Genomic DNA, 27,085 nt, shown 5'->3' with positions numbered 1-27,085 from the left:
CTTCTGCTCTGATAGCAGAAGCTGCAGAAGGAATTTTGCCATGGTATGTTTAATGCCAAGATCCTGGGTCAAAATCTTGGACACAGCAGTTTTTGGAATCCCTAGATCAGCTTCTCATTTCCACACCCTCAGTCACTGATCTTTGCTGATTTGCGGCCTGTTCATACTCAACATTTGTAGGTGTTCTGTTGTTGTAGGCCTTCTAGAATGTGGATCACTTTCAGCAGATTCTTAACCATCTTTTAAGTGTCTCTGCCACACTTTTTCATGCTGCACTCATTGCATCATCCCCAAAAGCCTTCTGAATCATCCCAATAGTTTCCGTGGAGGAATGTTCAAGCTTAACACAAAATTTGATGCAGATTCGTTACTATTCTCCCTTGGCATTTTGAATGCAACAGCCACACAGTACACATGCTCAATCAATGGTGTCTACCGCCCCCAACTGACTAGCATCGTTCATGTACGTGCATTCCTTGCCTGCCAGGTTACATCAGTGTGGCACAAACCATTCTCATTATATTAACAATGGCTGACTTCTTCTGGACAGATGTCGTACTGTTGGTAGTTTTTATTGGTATTATAATTGGTTATTTTGAACATCATATATGTACATATTTATATACACATACTATATAAAACGAGTAGGTGGTTAGGTTAATGTCATTAGGTCTAAGATTTCCATTATAAAAGCAAAGGGATAATTCTTTAAAATTTAATTTTTATTGTATTTTTTTCCATTACCATTTAATCTCCTTATACCCCCTCCTCCCAGCAATAACCACACTGTCATCCATGCCCATGAGTTCTTTTTTTTATCAATACCTTCCCTCCTCAAATCCCCCCATCAGTAGCTGTCATCCTGCTCTCCATCTATGAGTCTTTCCCTATTTTCCTTCCTTGTTAGTTCAGTTTGTTCCTTAGATTCCACATATATGTGAAATCATATGGTAAAATTTGTCTTTCTCTGACTAGCTTATTTCACTAAACATAATTTTCTCCAGGTCCATCCATGCTGTCACAAAGGGTAAAACTTTCTTCTTTTTACAGCCAAGTAGTATTCCATTGTCTAAATATCCCATGGTTGTTTTATTCACTCATCTACTGATGGGCACTTAAGCTGCTTCCATATTTTGAAAATTGTAAGTAACGCTACAATGAACATAGGGGTGCTTATCTTCTTCCAATTAGTGTTGTGGATTCCCTCAGATATATTCCCAGAATTGGAATCACTGGGTCAAAAGGCAGATCCATTTTAAATTTTTTTTAGGCATCTCCATACTGCTTTCCACAGTGGCTGCACCAGTCTGCATTCCCACCAACAGTGCAAAAGGGTTCCCCTTTCTCCACATCCTTGCCAGCACTTGTGCTTTGTTGATTTATTGATGGCCATTCTGACAGGTGTGAGGTGCTATCTCATTGTGGTTTTAATTCGCATTTTTCTGGTGAATAGTGACCTTGGGCATATTTTCCTATGTTTATTGGCCATCTGTACGTCTTCTTTGGAGAAGTGTCTATTCAGGTCCTTTGCCCATTTTTTAATTGGGTTGGGATTTTTTTGGTTTTGAGTTTTGTAAGTTCTTCATAAACTTTGGATATTAACCCCTTATCAGATGTATTGGCAAAGATGTCCTCCCATTCTGTGGGATTTTTTATTTTGTTGATGATTTCCTTTGCTGTGTAAAAACTTTTTAGTTGGATGTAGTCCAATTTGTTTATTTTTCCTTTTGTTTCCCTTGCCTGGGGAGATATATCAGATAAAATACTGCTATGAACAATGTCCAAAATTTTGCTGCCTATGTTTTCTTCTATGATTTTTATGGTTTGGGGTCTAACATTTAAGTCTTTGATCCATTTTGAATTTATTCTTGTGTATGGTGTAAGAAGGTGGTCTAGCTTCTTTTTTCTGCATTTACCTGTTCAATTTTCCCATCACCATTTATTGAATAGACTATCTTTAGCCCATCGTATATGCTTGCTTCCTCTGTCAAATATTAATTGACTGCAAAGGTTTCGGTTTATTTCTGGGCTCTCTATTCTATTCCAAGACATACAAACGGTCGTAAGAAAATATTATGAACTATATGCCAACTGGACAACCTGGATGAAATGGATAATTTCCTACAAACATACAATCTTTCCTAGAAACATACAATCTTCCAAAACTAAATCGGGAATAATCAGAGAATCTGAATAGACAAATTACACCTAATGAAATTGAAGCAGTAATCAAAACACTCCCAACAAACAAAAGCCCTGGACCAGCTCGCTTCACAGGTGAATTTTACCAAACTTTCTGGGAAGAACTAGTACCTCTCCTTCTCAAACTATTTCATACAATTCAAGAGGGATGGCTCCCAAACTCATTTTACAAGGCCAGCATTAGGTTTAAACCCCTTTCAGAGGTACTTAGCACCTACAACTCCTGAGTCTTTATGGCAGGGGTGTCACACTCATTTTCACCAGGGGCCACATCAGCCTCATGGTTGCCTTCAAAAGGCCAAATGTAATTTTAGGACTGTGTAAACGTAACTACTCCTTAACACTTAAGCAAGAGCTCGGCACTGCTGCTGGGTAGAAACAAAGTGCCAGGCCGGATAAAAAAAGGTGGAGGGCCGGATTCGGCTTGCGGGCCTTGTTTGCCACCTGTGCTTTATGGAATTGTGATATGGATTAGCTTGCAATTTTACTCTCCTTCTATGAGTAGTTTTCAGTTTGTTCATTTAACTGAGTTAATTCTTTAACTTGCTATCTTCCTAAATCTTGTTGGTATCTTATCTTCCCTCTTCTTCTTTGCTCTTTGGGTTTCTCCCTTTTCCAAATTACTTTCCTATAATTTAATTGGGTTTGGAGAGAGAATGGAGATAAACACATGAACTAATTTAATTTCCACTACAACCCTCTGGGGTAGCTACTATTATCCCTGTTTTGCAAATGAGAAAACTAAAGCCAAGGGAGGTTAAGCAACTCATAGGCCACAGAAAGCAGCAGGGCTAGAATTGTATTCCCAGGGTCTCTTCCTTATTAGTTTTCAATACTACCCTCAAAATCATACTAGGTGTTCCATTCCAAAGCTAGAAATGAACACCCAGAAATACCCAGAAAGAGATGGAAGAGAACCCTTATAGCAAGCCCATTGAGTACCTTGGAGACTAGAAAGAAAGTCCAAGTTTATGACTGTAATGGTAATGATGGGAAGGTGCAGGAGGATAAAGTGAGAAGGAAGAATCAAACAACTCTCACGTTTTTCTGATGCCGTTCTCAAGGAGAACAGAGGAGGCCTTTTTAAAGAATTCCAACTTACTTTTGTAAATCCTGACTTACCATGTGCTTGAAAATCCCAGGTCCTATTACTATTACTTTTCTGTGTTGGCCATTGGTGAGAACATTAATTGTTAACTGGGCATCGTAGAATTGAAAAATGTGTAACATTTCACACAATGTCCTGCATTAGACAGGACAAGATACTTATGGCCCAGTATATGATGAAGTTTCAAGCAAATTAATGAAACCTTACCTCATTTAAAAACACTTTCAGATAAGACATTTAATCCACAGGAACTTCTAACCTGCTGAGTCAGATCGCACCAAAAGTATACTTTGCTTTAAGTGGATAGATAAACACAGACTGCTGCAAGCACAGGAAGAACTGTGAAATTATACCTGTGGTAATAAAGAATTCTGCTTTACTGAAGTTAGAAAAATTTCTAAATTTTATGTCTACCACTCATGCAACCTAAGAACAACATAATTAATAACTTTTTTGCCAAAACCCTAAAAAGCATAGAGAAAAAAGGATATACAGACAACTTTACTAAAACTGGCCTCAAACAAAAACACAACCACTGAGACAAGCAAGAAGGCAAGAGCTAATTGTAGCTGTTCACTCTCATAATCAATGTCTGTGTGGCCATACTTAAGGATCAGTAGCTGTTCACTCTCATAATCAACGTGTGTGTGGCCATACTTAAGGATCAGAACTTATCTAAGCTACTGTTCTGCTTAGACAGCACCACAACAGAAATGAACCAAGCAGGTCTGAGATCAGAGTTTAAAAGGTCAATAAGTCTGAAGAAACCCAAAACTTCATTCACTTCTACATTCACTTCTGTGTTATTTACAATAGCCAAGCAATGGAAGCAACCCAAGTGCTCATAAACAGACAAATGGATACGCTGTAAATCACATACACAATGAAATATTACTTGGCCATAAAAAAGAACAAAAATTTTACCATTTCCAACAGCATGGATGGATGCAGAAGGTATACTAAGTGATATAAGTCAGTCAGAGAAAAACAAATACCATATAATTTCACTTACATGTGGCATCTAAGGAACAATATAAACAAACAAAACAGAAACAGACTCCTAGATACAGAGAACAGACTTATGGTTGCCAGAGAGAAGGGGTTGGAGGACTGGGTCAAGGTGAAGGGACTGACAAATACAGATTGGTAATTATAAAACAGTCATGGGGATAAAGACATTTATCCGCATGTCTTTAAAGTACATGTACAGTGTAAAGTACAGCATAGGAAAAAGTCAGTAATAGTGTAATAACCATGTATGATGCCAGGTGGGTACTGGAAATATCAGGGGGAGCACTTTGTAAAGTATATGATTGTCTAACCCCTGTGCTATATATCTGAAACATACACAAAATAATACTTAATGTAAACTATAATTGAAAAAAATGTATAAGCCAATAAAGTCCATATAGAAATCTCTCATAAAGTATATTTCAGAACCAACAGCCATATAAGCTCCTCCCCAGACTCACCTGAATGCCATGGTAATTTAGAATAAAAGACTTACATCATAAGCATTCAGCAAGTATCTTAAGGGTAATTATTTTAGAGGCTTTTCCCAGTCACAACTTGCTTATACAAGCAGCTAGGTTGATTCCAAATCAATTAAAGAGATATTTGATAAGCCCTGTATGGCAGGCCTTGTTTTACTTCGTAGGTACTAGGGGGGCTTTTATAACCTGGGAGAAGAAAATGTCTTTCTGTGATTCAAAATCCAGCATTAATACATGCTAGATTTGAGTATGTTAAAATTAAAAAAAAACCAAAAAACTTTTTACATGGCAAAAAATATCATAAGCAAAGTAAAAAGTCAACTTGGAAAAATACTTTTGATATTTATAAAGATAAAATGTCCCTAATACATAAAGCACTTTAAACAGCCACTTTGGAAAACAGTTTGACAGTTTCTTTAAAAGTTAAACATAATTTACCATGTAAACCAGCAATTCCATTCTTAGGTTTTTACCCAAGAGAAATGCAAACATATTTCCACACAAAGATTTGCATGTGAATGTTCATAATTAGTATTATTCATAATGGCAAAAAATTAGAAACAACCTGTAAATGAAAAAGGAGTTCTACAGAAAGTAACAAACCCAAGTGTCCAGTAACTGATAAATGAGTAAGTGAAATGTGGTACATCTACACAATGGAATATCACTCAACAATAAAAAGGAATGAAGTACTGATACAAGCTATAACATGGATGAACCTTCAAAACAACATACTAAGTGAAAGAAGCCAGTCACAAAAGGTCATATTGTGTGATTTAATTTACATGAAATCTCCACAACAGACAAATCCATAAAAACAGAAATTACATTAGTAGTTGCCAGGGGTGGTAGAAAGGGGTAGAGACTGCTAACAGATAAGCAGTTTCTCTGTGGGATAATAAAAATGTTCTGGAATTAGTGGTGATGATTGTACAACCTTGAATTTACTAAAAAACACTGAATTGTATTCTGTAAAAGGGTGAATTTTATCCCATGTGAATTATAACTTAATTTTTTTAAAATTAATAACTAAAAGAGAAACACTAGAATTTAATTCTTCTAGTAACTCAATATGTGACCTTGAACAAATCACTTCACTTTTCCCTTTATTTCTCTATCTGTGTGCATAGCTCCTTAGAGGCTTTCTGAGACCTGATACCTGTAATAAACTTAAGTTTAATGAAAGACTACCTAATTAGATATGAATAAACATATAGTTTGAATGGAAAAAGCTGACATTATAACAGATTGAAAAGAGTGTTCCTACTTCATAAAGAGTAAGTCTTTCTCACCTGTATAAAATAACTTACTAGCTGCCATTCCTTAAGGGTTTACGTTAGGAAGCTTAAGTACTTTTCGTGTATTTTCTCAATCTTACAGCCCTCTAAGGTAAGCAGAAGTACCTCCGTTTTATAGATAAGAAACAAACTAGGAGAGGTTAAATGACTTGACCAAAGTGAACACGCAAGCTGGGCTTCAGCTCAGATCTCTATTACTTTAAACACCAATCTCTTTGCACCAAGGTACAACAATAGACTAAAAATCTGAAGTCTGGATTTGAATCCTGTTTCTGCCACTTCATGATTCTGCGATCTTTGGGCAAGTCAATGAACATTTGAGTTTTCTCATTAACAGAAAATATTACCCCTTTTGTTAATTTACCTCATAAAATTACAGAAGAAGGCACTAATACACATATCAGTTAAAGCACTGTAGTAATGGAAGAGATATTAGAAACCTAGTACTATTGATAACCAAAAACATGTTGAAAAATGAATGGTTTTAATAATCTACAGTCTCATCCTGGCCAGGGTGGCTTAGTTGGCTGGAGCGGTGTCCTGTACACCAAAAAGTTGTGAGTTCAATACCCTGTCAGGGCACATACCCAGGTTGCGGGTTCCATCCCTGGTTGGGGTTATACATGGGAGGCAATAGATCGATGTTTCTGTATCTCTTTCTCTCCTTTCCTATCTCTCTAAAATCAATAAACATTTTTTAAAATTTTCATTTTATTTATTTTTAGATAGAGAGGAAGGGAGGAAGAAAGAGAAGGAGAGAAACATTAATGTGTGGTTGCTCTTGCATGCCATGCCCCCTACCAGGGACCTGGCCTGCAACCCAGGCATGTGTCCTGACTGAGAATTGAACCAGCAACCCTTTGGTTCGCAGGCCTGCACTAATCCACTGAGCCACACCAGCCAGGGCTGTATAGTCAATAAACATTAAAAAAAAAAAAAAATCAGCAATCCCTCTAATGGTACTGAAAAATACTAAAGCAGTGCTTTTCGAAACACACTCCTCTCGAGTACACCACATGTACATTTATGTCTCCCCCCCCCCCGCCCCCGGCAAATCCATGTTAAATTCTAGAATCCAAAATAATATTTGTAGGTGGGGCCTGTGGGAGGTGACGAGGTCATAAGGGTGCAGCCCTCATGAATGAGATTAGTACCTTTATAAAAGAGATGCCACAGAGCTCCCTACTCCCTTCTGCCACGTGGGCATACAGTGAGAAGACTGCCGTCTATGAACCAGGAAGGGGTCCTTACCGGGCATGAAATCTTGGACTGCCCAGGCTCCAGAACTACAAGAAACACATTTCTGTTGTTTGTAAGCCATCCAGTCTATGCTATTTTTGTTAGGGCAATGCTAACTAAGAGACCAATTGCAAGCAGGGATCTCAAATCAAAGTAGCTCCAAAAGGTTTAATAAAAAAGTTCAAGAACTGTTTTGGGCATTATCTACTGGCATCTATCACCAAACAATGAAACCAGGATTTCAGGCCTTCGGGAAGAAAAACTGGTGATGTCCTTAAAAGGGAATGAATTCTAGAGAACAAACCTAGATTGTATCTGGTTCTGCCATATACTAGTTGGATGACTTTTAACCTCTGCATCTGAATTTCCTTATGCAGGAAAATATCTACCTTGCAAGATTGTGGACAGAATAAATAACATACATAAAGCTACTACAATGCCAGGCACATGATATTTAGAGAAAAAAAAGTTAATTGCTATTATTACGTTATCCAGAATATTACTGGGTAAGATTCTGGAATTACTAAATCCAATTGGAAAAACTAAACTACGAAAACTCAAGAAAAACAATAAACTCAAAAATCACCCTGAATATGTACACATCTTAAAAAGGTTAGTGAAACCAAGGGCAAAAGATTATGAAAAATAGTTAAAAGAGTAAATCATATATGAGACTGTCAAAGGAACAGGCCCACCCTGGGAGTAAGAGATAGATGGGGGAGTGGACAAAGATAGTAAAATTTAAAAAAAAAAGAAAAGGAGTAGAGTAGAAATAAAGAAGGGTTCTTTGAAACTGGTGGAAGACTTCATAAATCAGGACTAAGGAAAACGACTGAATCCTAGAGCATCTTCAAAGGAGTAACACACACAACTCAAACTAAGCATTGCCAGGATAACAACTATGAATCCAAAGAAACACAATGGGTCTCACAGTCAAGAAACCCATGTCCTAATGCTTAGTGGCAGGCCCTGGGGTACCTCAGTTTGAGGAAAATTTGAGTTTCAGTTTTGTCTTTTATTTAGAGAAAGTATTGTCCCCTGTCCCTTCCTCTATTTTACAGAATACAAAATTCTCTGAGTCTTAGTTTCCTCAACTATACAGTGAAGAGGTGAGATGAAATCATTCCAAGCCTCTCCTCCAGCTTTACGACTGTAGGGGGGAGAGAGTCTATGTTATCACTAACATTAGACTGAGAGGAGGCCTGCCTCTGCTCCAATAATGAAGTAGGAAAAAAACGGAGGAAAATAAGCCACTTGAGGACCACATAAAATTCACCAACATATGCTCTCTTCACAATACTATAAAGGAGCCTCTTTTTCGAGAACTTTATTTTCCAGGACAAGCAGTTAACCTAAATTGAAAAAACCAAACATCTATTTAAAGAGAGTAATTTACTAACAACTATACAAGCTTCTAATCAGCAGATTTTTCCCTTTATTTTCTCTCAGTATTTTTCTTCAGTTCATCTCCAGAGAACTTGTTTTGACGTGAGGAGCTGAGCTCTAATTAAACTTATCCGAAGCACGTATAGTTATTAAAAAGCTAATTTTTGCACATTTCTTACCAAACAGGGCTGGTAGACTGAAAGATTAAATTTTAGATTAAGATAGGCAGCAACTACGACACATATCAACAATAAATGTTACATTCATTTTATACTCCAGGTTAATTTTCCCAAATAATCTGTTACAGATCAGTTTCCAGACCCTCCTCATTACTCATGTTACAGTCCTATCTTTGTCTTCCAAAGCTAAAGCAATCTTCATTTGGCCCGAAATGTAGCCTTCGACCACCTCTTCCTGTTGTGCATCTTGTCCATCAACCTACCTTTTCCTGCCAAGGTTCCCTCACTTTTCTATTGCGTATCATAGTCAGCTCTCCACTTCAATTCTGAGTTTCCTTCCCTGGTTCTTCCAGCCATTCTCACCATCCCCTACCGTTTCAATTTACAGGATTCTCCTCTCTCTTCGTTGCTAGAACTTACTTTCACAGTCCTACACCTACTATCCTCATCTCCCCTTTGATCAGTTTTTGTACATATTACTTCTTCAGAACCTAAAGTTTGTCTTCTCCGGTTCTTATTCCAAGAATATCTACCAATCCATCTCTGGATTCCAAACACAAACCCTTGTTTATCTTATACCTAAATATTCTTCCTGCCCCTTTTCTCTTTACACTCACTAGTCTGCAGAGTCCTGTCTGATACTACAAACACCCCTCAAAAACCAACTGCGTACTCAATTCTCTCTGCACTCCAGCAATTAACCCTCCGCTGTTCAACTCATTATGCTCTCTCTCCTACACCTAAGTATTCCCTAACCTGACACAAGACGTTCAACAACCTAAAATTCCAAAAGTCTATCTCCTCAACAAGGCTTTTTTCCTAGTAAATGGTTTCTCTTAAACATTTTAAGTAGTTCCTTTCAATGCTTCATTAATTCTGAGTTTTGTCAAACCACTACGAAGCTTCCATCAGACTTATTTGCCAAGCAAAAATCGATTAATCGTCCTCTTTAAGCTTCCCAGACCTTCCCTCTGCAGCATTTCCTTTCCCCAAATCCTAGCCCTCAAGGTCTAGAGCCCATGGCTGCTCTCTAAACTCCTCAGTCCTCGCCCTCATCATGCCTCCCCCACACCCACTCCTCATCACGTTCCTATTACTCCTGACAGTTTTCTTGGCTATGTTTTCCATCTTTCCTTACGCCTATTTCCCAAGCTTTCTCCGTTCTCCTAGTCACCCCAAGTCCGTGAATCTGCCTCTTACAGCTCTAGAACCTTCTGCTCCCTAGCTCGTTTCCTTCTCTAACCCTGCTTCAGGTGTTCTCTAGTTCTCTCAGCTTTTCTAATATCTACTTCTCACAGTCTTCTTACTCGTAAACCTTCCTCTAGTTGTTTCCCCTAATTCCCCCCAACTTTTTTCTCAGTCATTCCCCACTTCCCTCAACCATCCCTGGCAGCTTTCTCCCCATCTTCGTCATCACTCGACTCCTTCTTCAAACCTCCTCCATCCCTTCTTCTGTAGGCGCCTCTTAAATCTCTTAAATTACCCTCTTGGCTTCCTCAATTTTTACCTTATTCCCTTCTCCCTTCAATACTATTTGTCCTCCAATTTCCATTAACTTGGCGCCTCCCCTAAAACCCAAATCTGCCTTCTACTCCATCCAAACGCCTCCAGGCCGCCGCCAACATTCTCTCCTTTCCTTAGCCTCCCTTGCGGTGCAGCTTTAAACGCCCAGAGCCACCATTCCCCAGTGGCCAAGACCTGGCCTCTAGGAAGAAGGGGTCTGGGTCACGTACCCCATTCGCATCTTTGCTCCGCTCTGACTGCCCCCGCTGCCGGGTAGAGGGGGGCGAGAGGGCAGGCGGCCGAGATGCATGCTCTTCTCGAGGGCCGACATGAAGGGGAGGCCGGAGGTAGTCAAACACGAGCCGAAACTTCGTCCCAGGCTAAGTGCGGCCCAACCGGTCACAGCTTGCTCCTTTAGAGGTGCCCAGGCTCCTTTGGACAGCACCCAGCTACCGGCAGCACCGCCCACCGCCCACCGGCTCCGTAAACTCCACCCACTCGCTTCAAGAGGTTCTACCGGAAGTGCGCAACAGGAAGATTCCTTCCACGAAGAAAGCTGGGTAACGGAGTCTGCGGACACCTCGGACCCCAAGCGGAGAGCTGTACGAACCTTCCCGGAAAGAGAAGCGCTCTTGGAGGCAATGCACCCTGGGCTATGGAGTCCTCAAAGGACATATCCCTTTGCGCCTGCGCAGCTGGAGGCGACAGCATCCAACCCCGCAGAGGTAGTGTAGCAAAGCATCCTGGGTGTTGCAGTCTATTGGTGGTGAGGAGCCTTGCCGCCTTTCCTTCTCACCGCTTCCCCAGAGACTGTTAGATGAAAAGCTGCTTCTTCCTGCCTCCCAGGCTGCCCAGCGGTGCCGGTTGCCGGGGAACGCAGGCGCGGTGGGAAGGGATGGCTGGAGGCTACGGCCTAGATGCTGGGGTCGGAGTTGAGCTGGTGAAGAAAAGCTCGGCCTCATCATGAAACAACGCAAAGGCCAGGGCCCTGGGGGTGGCCGTGGCCGCAAGAAAGGAGGTAACCTGAGCGACCAAAAGTTGTGGAAAGCGTCATAGGGCGGAGTTAGGGGAACAGGGTGTAAGGAATTCTGGGGAGACCCCCGACACCCGCCTGTTAAAAAAAAAAAAGAAAAGAAAAGGGACGGAGGAGGGAGAATAACTAAGGGAGTCAGATTAAAAGAGAGGGCGGTTGGCTCGCCAACGAATGGAAAGGAAACAGGTGCTGCAGGCGGGGGTTGGGGAGTGGCAAGCTGGACGAATAAATGGGGCGAAGTGAGGGCTTAAAGGATGCATGTAGAACACCTCTCAAGGAAGGGAATAAAAAATTCTACAGGTTTTTTTGTGTTTTTGGAAATTGAGATAGAATTGACATAACGTTGTTAATTTCAGGTCTACCACATAATGATTGGATGTTTGTATATGTTGCGAAATGATCACAGTAATAACTAGTTAGCATCCATCACTATATGTAGTTACAAAATTTCTTTTCTTGTAATGGAAACCCTTAAGATCTACTCTTTCAAGTATACAGTGCACTATTATAGTCACCGCAGTGTAAATTAAATCAACCCCATGACTTGGGAGGGTTTTTGATAACAAAGTTAAATGTGTGTTAGGGTACACCTTTGGAGGTCCACAAAGGACAGAAGAAACATAAGTTGGAGAGAGGAGTATGTCAGTAATTCTAACAGACCAGGGTCATGCTTTACACATTACTAAATCCTCAAGAACTAGCACAAAGCAGGACTCAGTAAATGTTAGTTGAATGAGTGAAGCATAATACAATCACGAAGCATGAAGGGCTACAAACGGAAGTTGGGAAAGATAGTTGTGGAAGAGAGACAAAAAGAGTGGCAAGTTAGACCATGTGGTAGGTGGGGTTGAAGGGTTGAGGGTGTGAGTATCTACGATGGATTTGAGATGAGATGATGAAAGAGTGTGTAGCAAAAGGTTTATCAAGTTAGTTCTGTCCAGGAGAGTAGAAAAATGTTAGCTGCAGCAAGAACAGTCACCCTAGGAAGCCAGGGCAGATCAGGAAACTAGAATTTGAATCTCTACAGGGCTGCCTCAAAAACAAAAATGAGTGACTGCCTTTTTACAATATACACAAAGAAATAATAGGATAGTTAATATTAGGCCATTGGGATGAGGACTGGAGCTACAGCCTAGAAATAAATCTTATCCAAACTTTAGATTTAAAAAAAAAATTCCCACCCAAGGCTATGCTTATTGATTTTAGAGAGAGAGAAATAGTGATGTAAGAGAGAAATACGATTGGTTGCCTCCAGTATGCACCCTGATCGAGGATGGAACTCGAAACCCAGAAATGTGCTCTGACTTGGGGTCGAACCTGTGACCTTTGGTGTACAGGACAATGTTCCAACCAACTGAGCCACTGGCCAGGGCTGTTTAAAGATACTTAAGACAGTTTTGAGGCAGTACCTTTCCTGCCTGGAATGATGGGAGGATATGAAACAAGCATGGAAGTGGTCATTTTTAGTGCTCCCTATGTGAAATCAGTCAAGCATATTTGGTTAATAGGAAGATCAAAATAGAAATAACGTAAGAATGCCCCACTAGCTGTCTTATATGCAAATGCAGTAATGCTCATGTACACACCCATGTATAATTTTTATATTGAAATAGTTATCCATAAAGATTATGGTGGGTCTTTTCTCTACTACAGAAGAGCAGAGAGGTTGTTCCCTTCAGAAATCCAAAGAATTGCTTAGATAGATTCTTGATCTGAGAGACTCCAGTATATTTTCTTCTAGTGAAGCATAAACAGTGCCCAAGAGGAAAGTCAGAGAAATAGAAGGCTGTGTAATATAAGAATGATTTCTTAAATCTCTCAGTCTTGGTTAGAAGATAAAGGAAAGTTGTATAGAAAGCTTGTTTAACTGCCTCATTTATATTTGTTATCTGTATGAAGCCAATAAATATTATAAACCCAGCATTGTGCTAAAAAATTAGCACAATGCAGAACCTAAAGATGATAATCTTTGTCTGCATCAACTGTATGATACTGGCGGGGAGAAAGACAATCTGAGGTGCTCTTTATTGAAATGCTGAGTTGTGTGCTATAGACTTAATGATTTATTTGAGAGTTGAATGAAGGGAATTTTTGCTGCTCCATGTTTAGTGATGATTTTAAAGTAAGAGAGTTAAAGATAACATCTTAAGAATTGTGGACTTTGTAATAATCAAAACAACAGTACTTGGAAGAAAACTTTCAACTACTGAGATTTGAAAATATATGTACTATATCATTGTATTTGTGTTTTTCAAATGGTCTCTTCATTGAAGAGGAGTTTGTGTTAGTATATCTTAAGTTGGTGTGGTCTTTATTTGTACTAACCTGAAACGAACTCTAAACACGTTTGTTGTCAGGGTGGCTTAAGTGACCAGATAGTTTATTCTGTGGTCTAGTTTAATAGCTACTTCTCCTTTATTAGAATAGGTAAAATAAGCCTGCTTTCTGTAGAGACTGAAATGTTTTTATGTGTTTTTATTCAAAAAGCAGATCATATGTTTTTTATATTTAGTCTAAATTTTAACTTAGTGTTCTTGAATTTCTCCACAGGTTTGAGTGACATTCCTCCATCTACGAGTCTACCACCTCTAGTTGAAGGCCAACTACGCTGCTTTCTGAAACTTACTGTTGATAAAGTCATATGGAAGATTGCGAAGCCTCCTTCTTGTATACTCGTTCGAGTGAGGTGGTGGGGAGAAACATCAGATGGAACCCTCTTTTGTCCCAGGGACACATTGCAGACTGAACCAAAAGCTGTGAGAACAACTACACGTTATGCTATTCGCTGTGGTCCAAAGCAATTTACCTCTTACCTAACAGGTACGATTTTGTCTTAGCTTTTCACCTATAGACCTAATACGCATGTAGCAATGTTATTAGCAACAGGTGATATTGCATACCTAGTATCTATAAGACATTGTTAATTATTGAGGGCTCAAAGAGATTGAATAATAGACATAATTTATTGAGAGTATACTATGCACTAGCAATTGACACGTATTATTTCTAATTCTTAATAACTCTGCAAGATAGATTATTTTCTCTCCTTTATAGACAATGAAACTCAGGTTCAGGGATGAAATCAATGCTCTGTAAAGTTACATAGTTGACAGTGGCAAGACAGATTTGAACCCACTTCTGTCTGACCCCAAAACTCATGTACTTTTTACCAAATCATTCTTGTTTAAGTAATAACCATACTTTTCGCTCTGGGACTTAAATTATGCTCAAGGAAAGAGGATATAGGTATAAAATTTACTAACAGTGCAAGATAATCCCTGCTAACTACCAAATGAATGGTTTAGTGAGTTATACTACAGATTTTTAAAGAAGGGAAAGATCCCTCCATAGGAATCCAGGAGCCCAAATCCCTTCATTTCTGTCCCTGGATTCTAAATGTGTTTCATTATTTCTCAATATTTAGGTGAAACTCTCACATAAACACACTTTGGATGGTGGGGTTGTTTATCAAATCAATGCAGTTCAAATCAGTAAAAATTAAGCATTTATCATGTAAACATTGTTGGGCTAAGAATACTGAAGAGCCAAAGTTGAATTAAAGATTAACCTATCTTAAAAAGCTTGCATTCTACCAAGAAAAAATTTTGGAAAACATCAACATGTAACAAACAAAAACTTCAGCAATTCAAAAAATACATAATGATCACTTAGCATATGCTAGACATTGTGCTAGGCACTAATGGGAATTATAAAAATGAATAAAAATATTTAATCAGAATGGTATCTAATTCTAACTAAATTCATAGGGAAGTTTAGTTATAATAATAGTTTGAAAGTGGTAAGTGCTATTAAAAGACACCCATAGATATTCGGGTACTGGAAACCTGAAACTTGAATCCTCAGGCGGCGTTTTTATATAATTTAACAAATGAGTGATTAGAAATTCTACAATAAGAAAGAAGATATCTATTCATATGGTAACAGGCCAGACATTTATTTGAGCATCCTGTGATAAAATAAAGACTGCGTTAGATTTGTCATCTGAACTTCAGGCTGGTGTTATCAGCTGTGGGATTTTTGGAAAGTCCCTTACCATTTCTGACGCCCTTTTTCCTCATCTGTAAAATGAGATCAAATAGCTGACTTTCCATAAAGAAGCAGCCTGGTTGAATGAGAAGAGCATGGCTTTGAAGTCAGACAATCTTGAATTTGACCTCTGGCTTCAGGATTGGATGCTCTGTGATGGTCAGAGGTTCCTTAAGATATTGAAGCCTCAGCTTCCTATTTAGTTTAATGGGGGTAATAGCACTTACCTGAAAGAAATTATTGTGAAGATTAAATGAAAAAAATATCTGTAGCTTTATTGCCCCAGTACCTGGCACATTGTAGGTGTGAGTCTTACAAACATATAATGTCTTAAGTACAGCATAGGGAATGTAGTCAATAACATTGTAATAACTATGTATAGTACAAGCTGGGTACTTGAAATACCAGAGTGGCACTGTGTAAAGTATATGATTGTCTAGCCATTTTCTGTTCAATGTATCTGAAAGTAAGACAAAATAAAACTGAATGTAAAGTGTAATTGAAAACTAAATTTTTTGAAAAGTATTCTGCCAACAAAACCAAGAAAATTAAAAAAAAAATAAAAGGAATGAATCTGAGTAGGAATCCAAAACTGCAGGAAATTTGTATTTCATACTCACTTGCTATTCTTGTTTATTTACTCCTCCAGCAAACTAGCTGCTGGAAAAAATAAAAATGAATGCAGGTTTTATTTTTATTTTATTTTTATTTTATTATTTTTTTAATTTTTATTGTTATTCAACTACAGTTGTCTGCATTTTCTCCCCATCCCTCCACCCCACCCCAGCCAAACCCACCTCCCTCCCCCACCTCCACCCTCCCCCTTGATTTTGTCCATGTAAACTGCTTTATAGTAGTTCCTGTAACAGGTTTTATTTTTTAAAAGAGTGTGTGTGTGTGTGTGTGTGTGTGTGTGTGAAGTGTCTTAGGTACTGTGGTGGATACAGAGATTTTAGATGTAGTCTCTGATCAAAAAGAGCTTAAAAATTTGTTGGAAAAACAAAGCTGACATGTGAAACAGAAGTAAGCAGTGCCAGAATGTATATAATTAAGTGCCTGATTACTTGGTACATACAATGTGTACTATATGAGTATTCCAGGAAATTAATAAGAGCTAAACTTATAAGTTACTAGGAAATCAGAATCCTACTTCTGTTCTATACTAACTTGCTGCCTGACACTTTGAGCAAGCCGTTTCGTCTTCCTGGGTCTTAATTTTGCCATTAGTAAACTGAAGGAGGTAACCAGCAAATCGGCCAGTATTGAAATTTTATTATTCCAGTTAGGAAAAAAGCCTTGGGGAAGGTCCCGTTTGACTAGGGAACAGACGAGGTGATCCTTGTAAGTGATGACACAGCTGTGAGCATGAGTATATGTTTATTAGAAAACAAAGACACCACATTGGTTCACATGAGTATGTGCTCTAACTGAAAACTTGGGGAAAATAGAACTACTTTTTAAGCTGTGTGGTATTTGCTTTGTTATTCTTTTATGTACTCTTGTATGCATAGCTTATTTAAAAGAATAAAATGCGAAAAGTAAACCAATGAATATATTGTCAAATATGTTCATGGTAAGTAAGACAGGGACTGTGATATGTTAGGGAATTTGCCTAATGCTATATAATAGTCATTAAGCATCTACCATATGAGAGGACCCTGCTATATGTTTTACTTGCAACACCCTATTCCTCACACAATCATGACGTATTATGATGCCTGTCTTACAGACAACTATGGCTTCTACAGAAGTAGTTTGTGAATATAGGTGCTACAGCACAACCACAGGCCTTCTCATTATAAGTACTGTGCTCTTTTTACTGCAGTATTGAACAAATAGTGAAAATGATCCATGTTCTCAATTTTCAAAAGGAAATACTCCGAAGTTCCGCTGTCCTGAAAGAAACTCAGACTCCATAGGAATGCGTTATATTTCTCCTCTTGTAAATTATGACCATAAGGTATTAAGTCTGTGCAATGAATTGAAGAATATAGTTAGGGAGTTTATTTCCATTCCAATTAATTCCAAGTGCTCTCATTATTTCAGTACCGCAGGTACAACCAAAGATTAAGCAATTAGATGCTCTCGAAGGAGGCAGGGACCAGCTCTTGCATCTATACAAGAGAAGCCCTTTGTCCAATTCAAAACTAGAAATGGTGAGAAAAAAGAACTAAGAGTTACTGCTTTTATATATCAAAAGCAAAGCCTGAGTTCTTCCCTGACATGTTCAAAACACCCTTTTTGAGGTATTTTTCTTACAAAGTTCTTGATAGGCTAAATATTTTTATTCATTTTTTTTCATGTGAGGTATTTTGTGATTGTTCTTTAAAATTTTATTGTTCTGTTAGTCGTGGGTTCACTCTTTTCGCCTCCTCCCCAGAATTATATGGTAAATGCATGGTGTATTTGAAAATAAGATGATTTTTTCACATAAAAAAGTTTCCTAATATATACCCCTCTGACCATTTCTAAAAGTAAAAGTAAATGAAAACTATCTGCATATATTATCATGTTTCTAATTAGATATGGCTGAGCTGGTGCTGGAAGTAATCACCAAACTTGATCATCTTCCAATTGGTAGAGTTCACATCACTGGATTAGCTAAGCTTTCTCCAACCCATCACATCAGTGGATCTTTCAGCATTGTTTCACCAACATCTAAGAAACTTGGAGAACTCCAGGTAAAACATTTTAATTTTTTGCTGCATAGAATAAAATTTTTGGCATAAATAGTTGAGTCTGTATATAGAATGGATAGGGTCATGACTCCCATATTCCATGCTAATTCCCACTTCATGCCTTTGTTTATGTTTTTACCCAAAGACCATAACATACCTTTGTTTCCCACTTATCCAAATCCTCTTAGTGACAATATGAGACTCCCAAGTAATGTGTGTTGGACGCTTGATATTTTCCCTATTGCTAGATATTTGACTTCACTACTCTTGTGCTGTGTCTGATCTGCTCTTAACCCCATCAGTAAGATTTTCATTTCACATACTGTGTTTCTCATCTCTTTAAAAGTTACTTTTTTTAATTTTTATTTTTTTAAATATCTTTTTTTTTAAATAAGTTTTTATCTTTCAATTACAGTTGACATGCAATATTAATATCAGGTATATAACTCAGTGATTAGACATTTATATAACTTAGGAAGTGATTGCCCCAATAATAGATTTTATTTCTTAAATGTACAATTTATTTTTCTTTACCATCATATGTTCTTTTGCATCCTTGAGCCTTAACAGCATCTATATAATAGTCATTTTACAATCCTGTATACTAATTTTACTGTCTGTGTCATTTGGGGTTTTAATTTATTTCTGTGTTCTTGAGATTATAGGGCACATCTTGCTTTTTGTATTTTGTTATTGCATACTGGACATTGAATTTACATATTTTGTATTTGATTTTTTTTTTCTTTAAGGAATATTGGACTTTGGCAGGTAGTTCCGTTACTTCCCAGTATTAAATATATTAGTTTTCATGTTGAAAAAGTTTACTGAGGTCCTGAACAATTTTAAAAAACTAGAAATAGTCAGGAAAATTAGAATATTGACTCAATTTTTGACAATATTAAACATTATTATTAATATTTTAGATGTGCTAATGGTAATATGTTTATGTTCTGGTGTGGGGGGGTGAAGAATCCTCATATTATTACTAATGTATTTACAGAAGAAATTGTATGATGTCTGGGACTTGTATCTCAGTATCCCAGTGGCAAAGCAGGAGTTGGGAAAGGTATAAATGAAATGTGATCAGTCATGTGTTGATAATTGTTGAAACTGAATAATAAGTAACTGGGTTAATTATACCATTTATTTCTGATTTTGTTTTAATTTTTTTATATTAAAAACCTTAAAAACATTTTTCATATTAAAATTTGTTTAGAAAGAGCCATTTAAGTATGATACAATGGGTGAAAGAAAACTAACTTAACTTACCCCCTTATGTATCATTGCAACATTTTAGAACATTAAAAACAAAGACAATCCTATATGCTTCCAGAGAAAAGGGGAAACAGTCACATACAAAGAATTGGAAAGTGATATGGCTTCAGGCTTCTGAGTAGAAACATTAGGACCCAGAAGACAATTCAATAATGCCTTCAGAGTGTTGAATAAAAATAGCCTAGATTTCTGTCTCTAGCACAGTCTATGTAGTGTAAGTGTGATACAAAGACGTTTCCATATGTACAACTTACCAAAATTTGGACCTCTCTCACAACCTTTCGGGCAAAGCTGCTGAAGGACTTTCTCTGCAAAATGAGGAAGTAAATTTTAAAAATCAAGATGTTATATTAGAAACAAGAGATCCAATAAAGGAGAGAGATGAAGGGAGATCCCAGGATGGCAGCTCTATACCAGGAATAAGTGTTGTCTAGACTTGGAATATGTCCTAAATCTCTGAGAGACATTTCTTTAAAAAAACAAAAGGTTATAAAATACCTGATATGTCTGAAAATCTTAAAAGAGATTTAACAGATTTAGATAAATAGCAATGAATTTAGAATTAAATTATTAATAAAGAAAATACAATGTAAGCAAATGAGGAAACAAGGCTATTTCCATTTTAGCTAAAAGTTGTGCAGAAAAGGAAACGTAATCAGTATATCTTGTGGTTCACCTTTATTTTTTTTTTCTTTTTACTGTTTTTTGGGGGGGGGTATTTTTTATCATTACCATTTAGTCCCCTTATACCCCCTCCCCCCAGCAATTACCACACTGTTGTCCATGTCCATGAGTCCGTTTTCCTTTTTCCTTGAGCCTCCTACCCCCTAACCTCTACAACCCCCCAAATCAGCTTTAAATAGAATACATGTTCATACAGAAAGTTTGCTTAGATCAATGTTTACAGTATAACTATATAGTAAGTCAGGAGGATGGGGATGGAGTTAAATTTTTATCTTCCATATTAAGAAGTCAAAAGATAGTGCCCAGCCCTGGCTGCTGTGGCTCAGTAGATTGAGCACCAGCCTGCAAACCAAAGGATCACAGGTTCAATTCCCAGTCAGGGCTCATGCCTGGGTTGCAGGCCAGGTCCCCGGCCAGGTCCCCAGTTGGAAACGTGCAAGAGGCAAGCAGTAGATGTTTCTCTCGCACACTGATGTTTCTGTCCCTCTCTTTTTCCCTCCCTTCCCCTCTCTCTAAAAAGGTAAAGAAACAAAATCTTTTAAAAAAGATATTGCCCAGAAACTGAGGGGCAGGGGAGTCAAGATGTAGGCCGATATAAGCACATTATTTGCAACTATAGAGGTAAATACCACAAGAGTCAGGTACAGGAGTTGAAAGTGGTTGCCTCTGGGGGAAGAGAAATATGGAGGGAGTCTATGTGAAGGCCTTGGTTTTCTTTTTTTTTTATCCTCACCTGAGGACATTTTTTTCATTGATTTTGGAGAGAAAGGAAGGGAGGGAGGGAGGAAGAGGAAGAAACATTGAAGTGAGAGAAACACTGATTGGCTGCCTTCTCATATGTGCCATGACCAGGGATCAAACATGCAACCTGGGTATGTGTGACCTTTTGGTCAGGATGTTGCTTCAACCAACTGAGCAATACCGGCCAGGGCAGGACTTGTTTTCTGTACAAGCTTGTAAAATGGACTCTTCAAATTATGTGAATGTATAATACTAATTTTAGAATGACTTTTAAAAATGCAGTGTATGATGGATTTCTTGTCATACTACTGCTTTGCCATCCCCAAGCACAGTATTGAATTGACTGTGTGGAATCCCTCCTGATGATGAGTTGTGAATGAAGCCAATGGGGAGCTGAATGGCTGGAAGAATAGAGGTGGCTTTAGAATGTTGCTGTGCAGATCGCATTTAGTCATAACTCAAAGAAGACAGATACATAGTTTTTAAAGGGAAATTGAGGTTATGGAGTTAGAAGAGTTTTAAATGATAACAACAGCCATGGTGGCTGAAGGGAGGTGCTCAGAGTAGCTTGATAGAATCATGAGAATCAAGCTGAGAGAGGAATCTTTGTTGTATTCTATTCTGGGTATAGTCAAATGTCAAAAATAACAAATGAGTCAAGGAGGCTGGTTGTAAGAAAAATCAACTGCCAAAAATATAATAGAAATTTTAAAATACCGAACTTATACTATTATATAAGCATGTAACATAGTATATACATATACATGATTATTTGACATTGAAATTGGAAAACAGGAATATGTAATTATAAATTCCTTCAAAATCCATTTCTTTGATTTGGCTTGAAACTTGATACTTTTAGAAGTTATCAGTGCCAGACATTTTATATTTGATGGGCATTACCAGCATTCATTTTTAAACCATTTAATTAAGACTAGATTTAGATCCAAGATGGCATCAGAGTAGGTGGATGTTACACATACCTCCTCCCAGGACCAAACTGGAATTACAACTAAAATATAGAACAATCACTCTGAATAAGCAACTGAAGAGCAGTCTTATAACCAAGGATTCCCAGAAAAAGTCACATTGAGAGTGGAAGGAAGGGTGAAGACACGAAAGGGCTAGCCCTGTGTCCATGAATGGGGGCTGAAATTCTGAGAGGATTATCTCAGCTACAAGGGTTCCCCCCAAAGAGTGTGGAGTTTCCATCCCAAAGTAGGCTCTCAGCCCAGCGCACCAGAGCTGGGAAGAGGGGCCCACTTAACATCTGGCAGTGAAAATCATTGGGGATTCCGTCTACCAGGGAGGGAAGTCTGATAGAGACACTGGTGCTCTCTCAGTGGGCCAGTGCACAAAAGCTTGTTCACAGCCACTCACCCTGGACGCCATCTGATGGCGGGCAGAGCAGACTAGATTTGTGTGAGGAGAGACTGGGGTTTATGGCTCTGGAAAGATTGCTGAAGGGACAGAGTCCAGGATCCCTGAGCCGAGGTCTCCCCCACCACACACACCATCTCTCTTAGGTGGAGCACTCCTCTGCATACAGCATCAACCTGCAGGAATACAATAACTCCACCCTGTGGAGTCAGCTGCCTGGGCCAGAGCGTGGAGTTCTGGGCAGACTCAGGGTGTCAGGGACCGAGTTGCGTGGCTATAGGGGCCACTACCCCCACTTTCCCATGAATGTTACTTGTGCCTCCCCCTCAAGGGAGATCCACTAGCCCTACTGCCCGGGCTCCAGGCAGCCCCACCCTCATGACTCCTAGTGGTTCTACCCTGCTGAGATCTGGGCAGGGTTTGGAATAGACTGAGTTGTGTGACTCTGAGGCTGAGCCACTCCCCTCACCATGCCCCATCCTGACCAGTACCTCCCCCTCACAGGAAATCCACTAGCCTCAACCTCCCAAATCCCAGAGTCCCTCCCCTGCTCTAAGCAGGATCTGTGGCAGATTGAGTTGGGTGGCTCTAGGACAGGGGCCATTTTTCCCTTGCCTGCCTAACCAGTGGAGAGCCCTCCCTTCACATGGCCAAATCTTGGTCGTTTACAGACTATTAAACTCTGCTGGCCTCACCCTCACAAATCCCTGAGACCCCACCCCCACCGCAGAGGTATGCAAGCACCCAGAGGATGGCAGCTAGACTTGGTATACCCTGGGACATTTGCTGAGTAGCCTCAGATGCGACACTAGCACCAAGTTTGAACCTCTGTCAATCTAATGAACACCACTCACCCCTGCCTCTTGACGTACCAAGAACCTACCTCATGCAACTCAGGTACCACCAAAGGCTGTTTCAGTGACTGAGTTAACAGGTGGAGGCAGATCTTAGGGTGCCTTGGGACTTTTGCTGACCTGCCCCCAAACCCAGTGCTGGTAAAAGCCTTGGTGCACAGCTTGGTCTTTACAACACATACCCAGGCCCAGCAGAGGCACCCACAAACAGTGGGTATCTTTGTAGCTCCAAACAGGTTGCTCGGGGCCAATCACAGGCAGCGACTGATACTGTAGTTCAGGCCATTAGACATGATTAGGCATATTAGACTTGTACAGCAAGTGTTGTGCTAATTAGTCCACAGAGAAACAACTGTGAAAGTCCATGCCTTCCAGGAATGCATAATATAATCAGGATGAAAAATAAGCTACAAGTTACAAATACCTCCTGTAAGCCTCTCTCTTTGCTTTTTAATCTTCAAATTAGGATAATATAGTTTTCTGACAGTTATTTCATCATATGAGCTTCTCTATGTGAGAAACTTAGCACAGCTTCTGGCCTGTAGTAAAGTGTGCAATAAATGGTAGTTATATGGATGGATAGATGCAGAGTAAATAGAAATATCAAGATGGGAGGGCCATAACATCTCTTCCTGGATACAAAGAAGTTTATACAGGGACTTCCAGTCAAGATGGCAGTGTAGACAGTCACAACTCGCCTCTGTGCACAACCACATCAAAATTACAACTAAAATACAGAACAACCAGCACTCAAAACTGTCAGAAATCGAGTTGGATGGAAGTCTGATAACTATGGAATTAAAGAAACCACATCCATCCAGACTGGTAGGAAGGATGCAGACATGGAACGGGCTGATCCCACATCCACATGTGGTGGATAAAATTTGGGAGGGATATCTCAGGAGTGAGGAGTCCCAGGCCCACACCAGGCTCCCCAGCCCCAGGTTCCAGTGCCAGGTAGATAAGCACCCACAACTTCTGGCTACAAAAACCACTGGGGATTGAGTCAGTGGAAGAAACTTCTGGAACCTCAAGCACTTCTTTTAAAGAACCCACACATGAACTTACCTACTCTGACTCACTCCCTCTGAGCTCCGCACCAGGGCAGCAGCTTGGAAGGCACCTGTGGTGTGCTGGGAGAGGCTGAGGTGTCTGGAATCAAGGCAAGCAAAGGCCATTGTCCCTTTTCTGGGCCCTCCCCCCACAGAGCCATGGAGCGGGCAAGCTGGTGCCATATCTGAGATTCCATCAACGTGGCCAACACAGTTTGACCCACCTTGGACATCTACAGAGACTCTGCCCCACCCAACTTACAGGCCCACCCAAGCTGCTTTTCCATTTGAATGGCTGGTCTTGGCTCCTGCTTCACAACTTCCTAAATCCTATCAAACAAGCAACAGCTGGCCTCAGTGAGCCCCAGGCACTGCCAGCAGCTAGCCTAGATTCATAGCTTGGCTTCGCCAGAGAATCCTCAAGCCCAGCACAAGTAGCAGCCATCTCAGATTGCTTTATACCTAATGCAGGGTGGACCCAGGCAAAACACAGGGCAGGGGGGCTGACCTTGGCCTGCACCACCTGGGAAACACCAGGGCCAGCGCACCCAGCGGACAGCTACAGACCACGTCAGAGCACCACCACCCTGCCCTTGTACAGGTGATCCTCCACGGAGGGCAGAGGTTGGTGGTCAGTGGTCACAGCCAATCCTTGCAGCTGGCTGCCCTGGGTAAATCCCTCCCATTGATCTGCCAACAGCAACCAAGGCTCAAGTACAAGAGAAGGGTGTACTCAGCCCACATAAAGGGCACATCTCAAGTATGCAGCTTGGGTGATAGTGAAGGCTGTGCCACTGGACTCTACAGGACACCTACTACATTAGGCCACACTACAAAGACAGGGAGTTATAGCAGCTCTACCTGATACATAGAAACAAACAGGGAGGCTGCCAAAACAAGGAGACAAAAAAACATGGCCCGAATGAAAGAACAGATCAAACCCCCCAAAAAAGAGCTAAAAGAAATGGAGATGAGCAATCTCTCAGATGCAGAGTTCATAACACTGGTTATAAGAATGTTCAAGGAACTTAGTGAGGACCTCATCAGCATAAAAAAGATCCAGTCAGAAATGAAGGATACACTAATTAAAATAAAGAACAATTTACAGGGAAATAGTAGAGTAGATGTAAACCAAGAGTCAAATCAGTAATTTAGACCATAAGGAAGCAAAAAAACAACCAAGCAGAACAACAAGAAATAAAAAGAATCCAAAAATAAGGAAAGTATAAGCAGCCTCTGGGACAACTTCAAGAGGTTGAACATTCACATCATAGGGGTGCCAGGAGGAAAAGAGAAAAAGCAAGGAATTGAAAAGTTATTTGACAAAAATAATGAAGGAAAATTTTCCTAATCTGGCAAAGGAAATAGACATGCAAATCCAGGAAGCACAGAGAGTCCCAGACAAGATGGATGCAAAGAGGCCTCCTCCAAGACACATTGTAATTATAATGCAAAGATAAAGAGAGAATCTGAAAAGCAGCAAGAGAAAAGCAGATAATTACCTACAAAGGAGTTTCCGTAAGACTTCCAGCTGATTTCTCAAAAGAAACTTTGCGGGCTAGAAGGGATTGGCAAGACATATTCAAAGTCATGAAAAGCAGGGACTTAAGCTGAGATTGCTGTACCCAACAAAGCTGTCATTTAGAATCAAAGAGCAGAAAAAGAGCTTCCCAGACAAGAAGAAACTAAAGGAGTTCATCATCGCCAAACCATTATTATATGAAATGTTAAAGGGACTTATTTAAGAAAAAGAAGATCAAACTATGAACAATAAAATGGCAACTATACGTAACTATCAACAATTGAATCTAAAAAAACAAACTAAGCAAACAAGAAGAACGGAGACAGAATCATGGATATGGGGAGCATTTTAATGTTTGCCAGATGGGAGGGGAGTGTGGGGAATGGGTGAAGAGGTGAGGGGATTAAGAAGTACAAATAGGTAGTTACAGAATAGCCATGGGGATTAAAATACGGTACAGGAAATGGAATAGCCAAAGAACTTATACACATGACTCGTGGACATGAGCAATGGCTTGGGGATAGCCTGAGCAAGTAGGGGGTGCTGGCTGGAAGGGGGCAAAGGGGAAAAAAAATCAGGACAACTATAACAGCATAATCAATAAAATATAATTTTTAAAAAGGAAGTTTAACCCTGACTGGTATGGCTCAGTGGATTGAGTGCTGGCCTGGGAACCAAATGGTTGGATTCCCAGTTAGGGCACATGCGTGGGTTGTGGGCCAAGTCTCCAGTAGGGGGCGCATGATAGGCAACCACACATTGGTGTTTCCTTCTTTTTCTCCCTCCCTTCCCCTCTCTCTAAAAATAAATAAAATCTTTTTTAAAAAAGGTTACACAGAGGAAGTAATACTGAGGAAATTGTATATACAAAGGTATAAGGGAATAAAAGGTACATTTAGACAACTCTATATAATTGATGTATATAGAAGAGAGGAATGGAGGAGAGAACAGTGAGAGATAAAGGTTCTGAGGTTGGCAGGAATTCAAACTTGATCCCATAAGGAATGGGAGCCATTAATTTAAAGTAAGCAAGGAATTTTAAAATTAGTCAATACTAAAGACAAGTTCTGCTGTATTACATGTCTCTTTCAGGTCTCACTTGCCCTGGAACCTTTGTCAGAAACTTATGACGGCCACCACCCTCTTCCTACCACTGACATGACAGAAAATGTCCTTTTATCTGAAGAGGGATTCAGAGAATATACTGAACCCAGCAGTACCCAGTTTCTGGTTCCGTCAAGACCTCCTAGGATGCCTACCACCAGAATTACTGGAAAAGAATTAACAGCCAACAGTAGTAGATCAACCACTCCAAGGTAATTACCACAACTAATACCATTCAGTCTGTCAGCTAATTCGCAGTGCACTCATAATTTCTATCTTCCATTTTGTGATTGGGTAGAAGACTAAG

The 27,085-nt window shown here is 39.6% G+C and overlaps 2 protein-coding genes across 7 annotated transcripts in view; one reads left to right on the top strand and one right to left on the bottom strand.

Moving 5' to 3' along the window:
* PPME1 (protein phosphatase methylesterase 1) overlaps positions 1–10,994 on the bottom strand; it is a 46,766-nt gene extending 35,772 nt beyond the window's left edge. The window contains exon 1 of one of the 2 annotated variants that reach the window (XM_053923830.2): positions 10,639–10,994. In XM_053923830.2, the coding sequence (XP_053779805.1) occupies positions 10,639–10,739 (101 nt within the window). In that variant the 5' untranslated portion in view covers positions 10,740–10,994. The remainder of the gene's footprint in view (positions 1–10,638) is intronic. The other variant, XM_053923831.2, reaches the window with a different exon arrangement.
* Positions 10,995–11,159: 165 nt separating this feature from the next.
* C2CD3 (C2 domain containing 3 centriole elongation regulator) overlaps positions 11,160–27,085 on the top strand; it is a 121,932-nt gene continuing 106,006 nt past the window's right edge. For all 5 annotated transcript variants that reach the window (XM_024572560.4, XM_053924195.2, XM_053924194.2 and 2 more), the window contains exons 1-4: positions 11,160–11,426; positions 13,992–14,261; positions 18,012–18,169; positions 26,767–26,990. In XM_024572560.4, coding sequence (XP_024428328.2) covers positions 11,372–11,426; positions 13,992–14,261; positions 18,012–18,169; positions 26,767–26,990 — 707 coding nt within the window. In that variant the 5' untranslated portion in view covers positions 11,160–11,371. The remainder of the gene's footprint in view (positions 11,427–13,991; positions 14,262–18,011; positions 18,170–26,766; positions 26,991–27,085) is intronic.

Source organism: Desmodus rotundus, chromosome 5, assembly GCF_022682495.2.
Source record: "Desmodus rotundus isolate HL8 chromosome 5, HLdesRot8A.1, whole genome shotgun sequence".
Classification (NCBI taxonomy): Eukaryota; Metazoa; Chordata; class Mammalia; order Chiroptera; family Phyllostomidae; genus Desmodus; species Desmodus rotundus.
The sequence above is the reverse complement of the archived record's forward strand: the minus strand, read 5'-3'. Positions and strand labels throughout refer to the sequence as shown.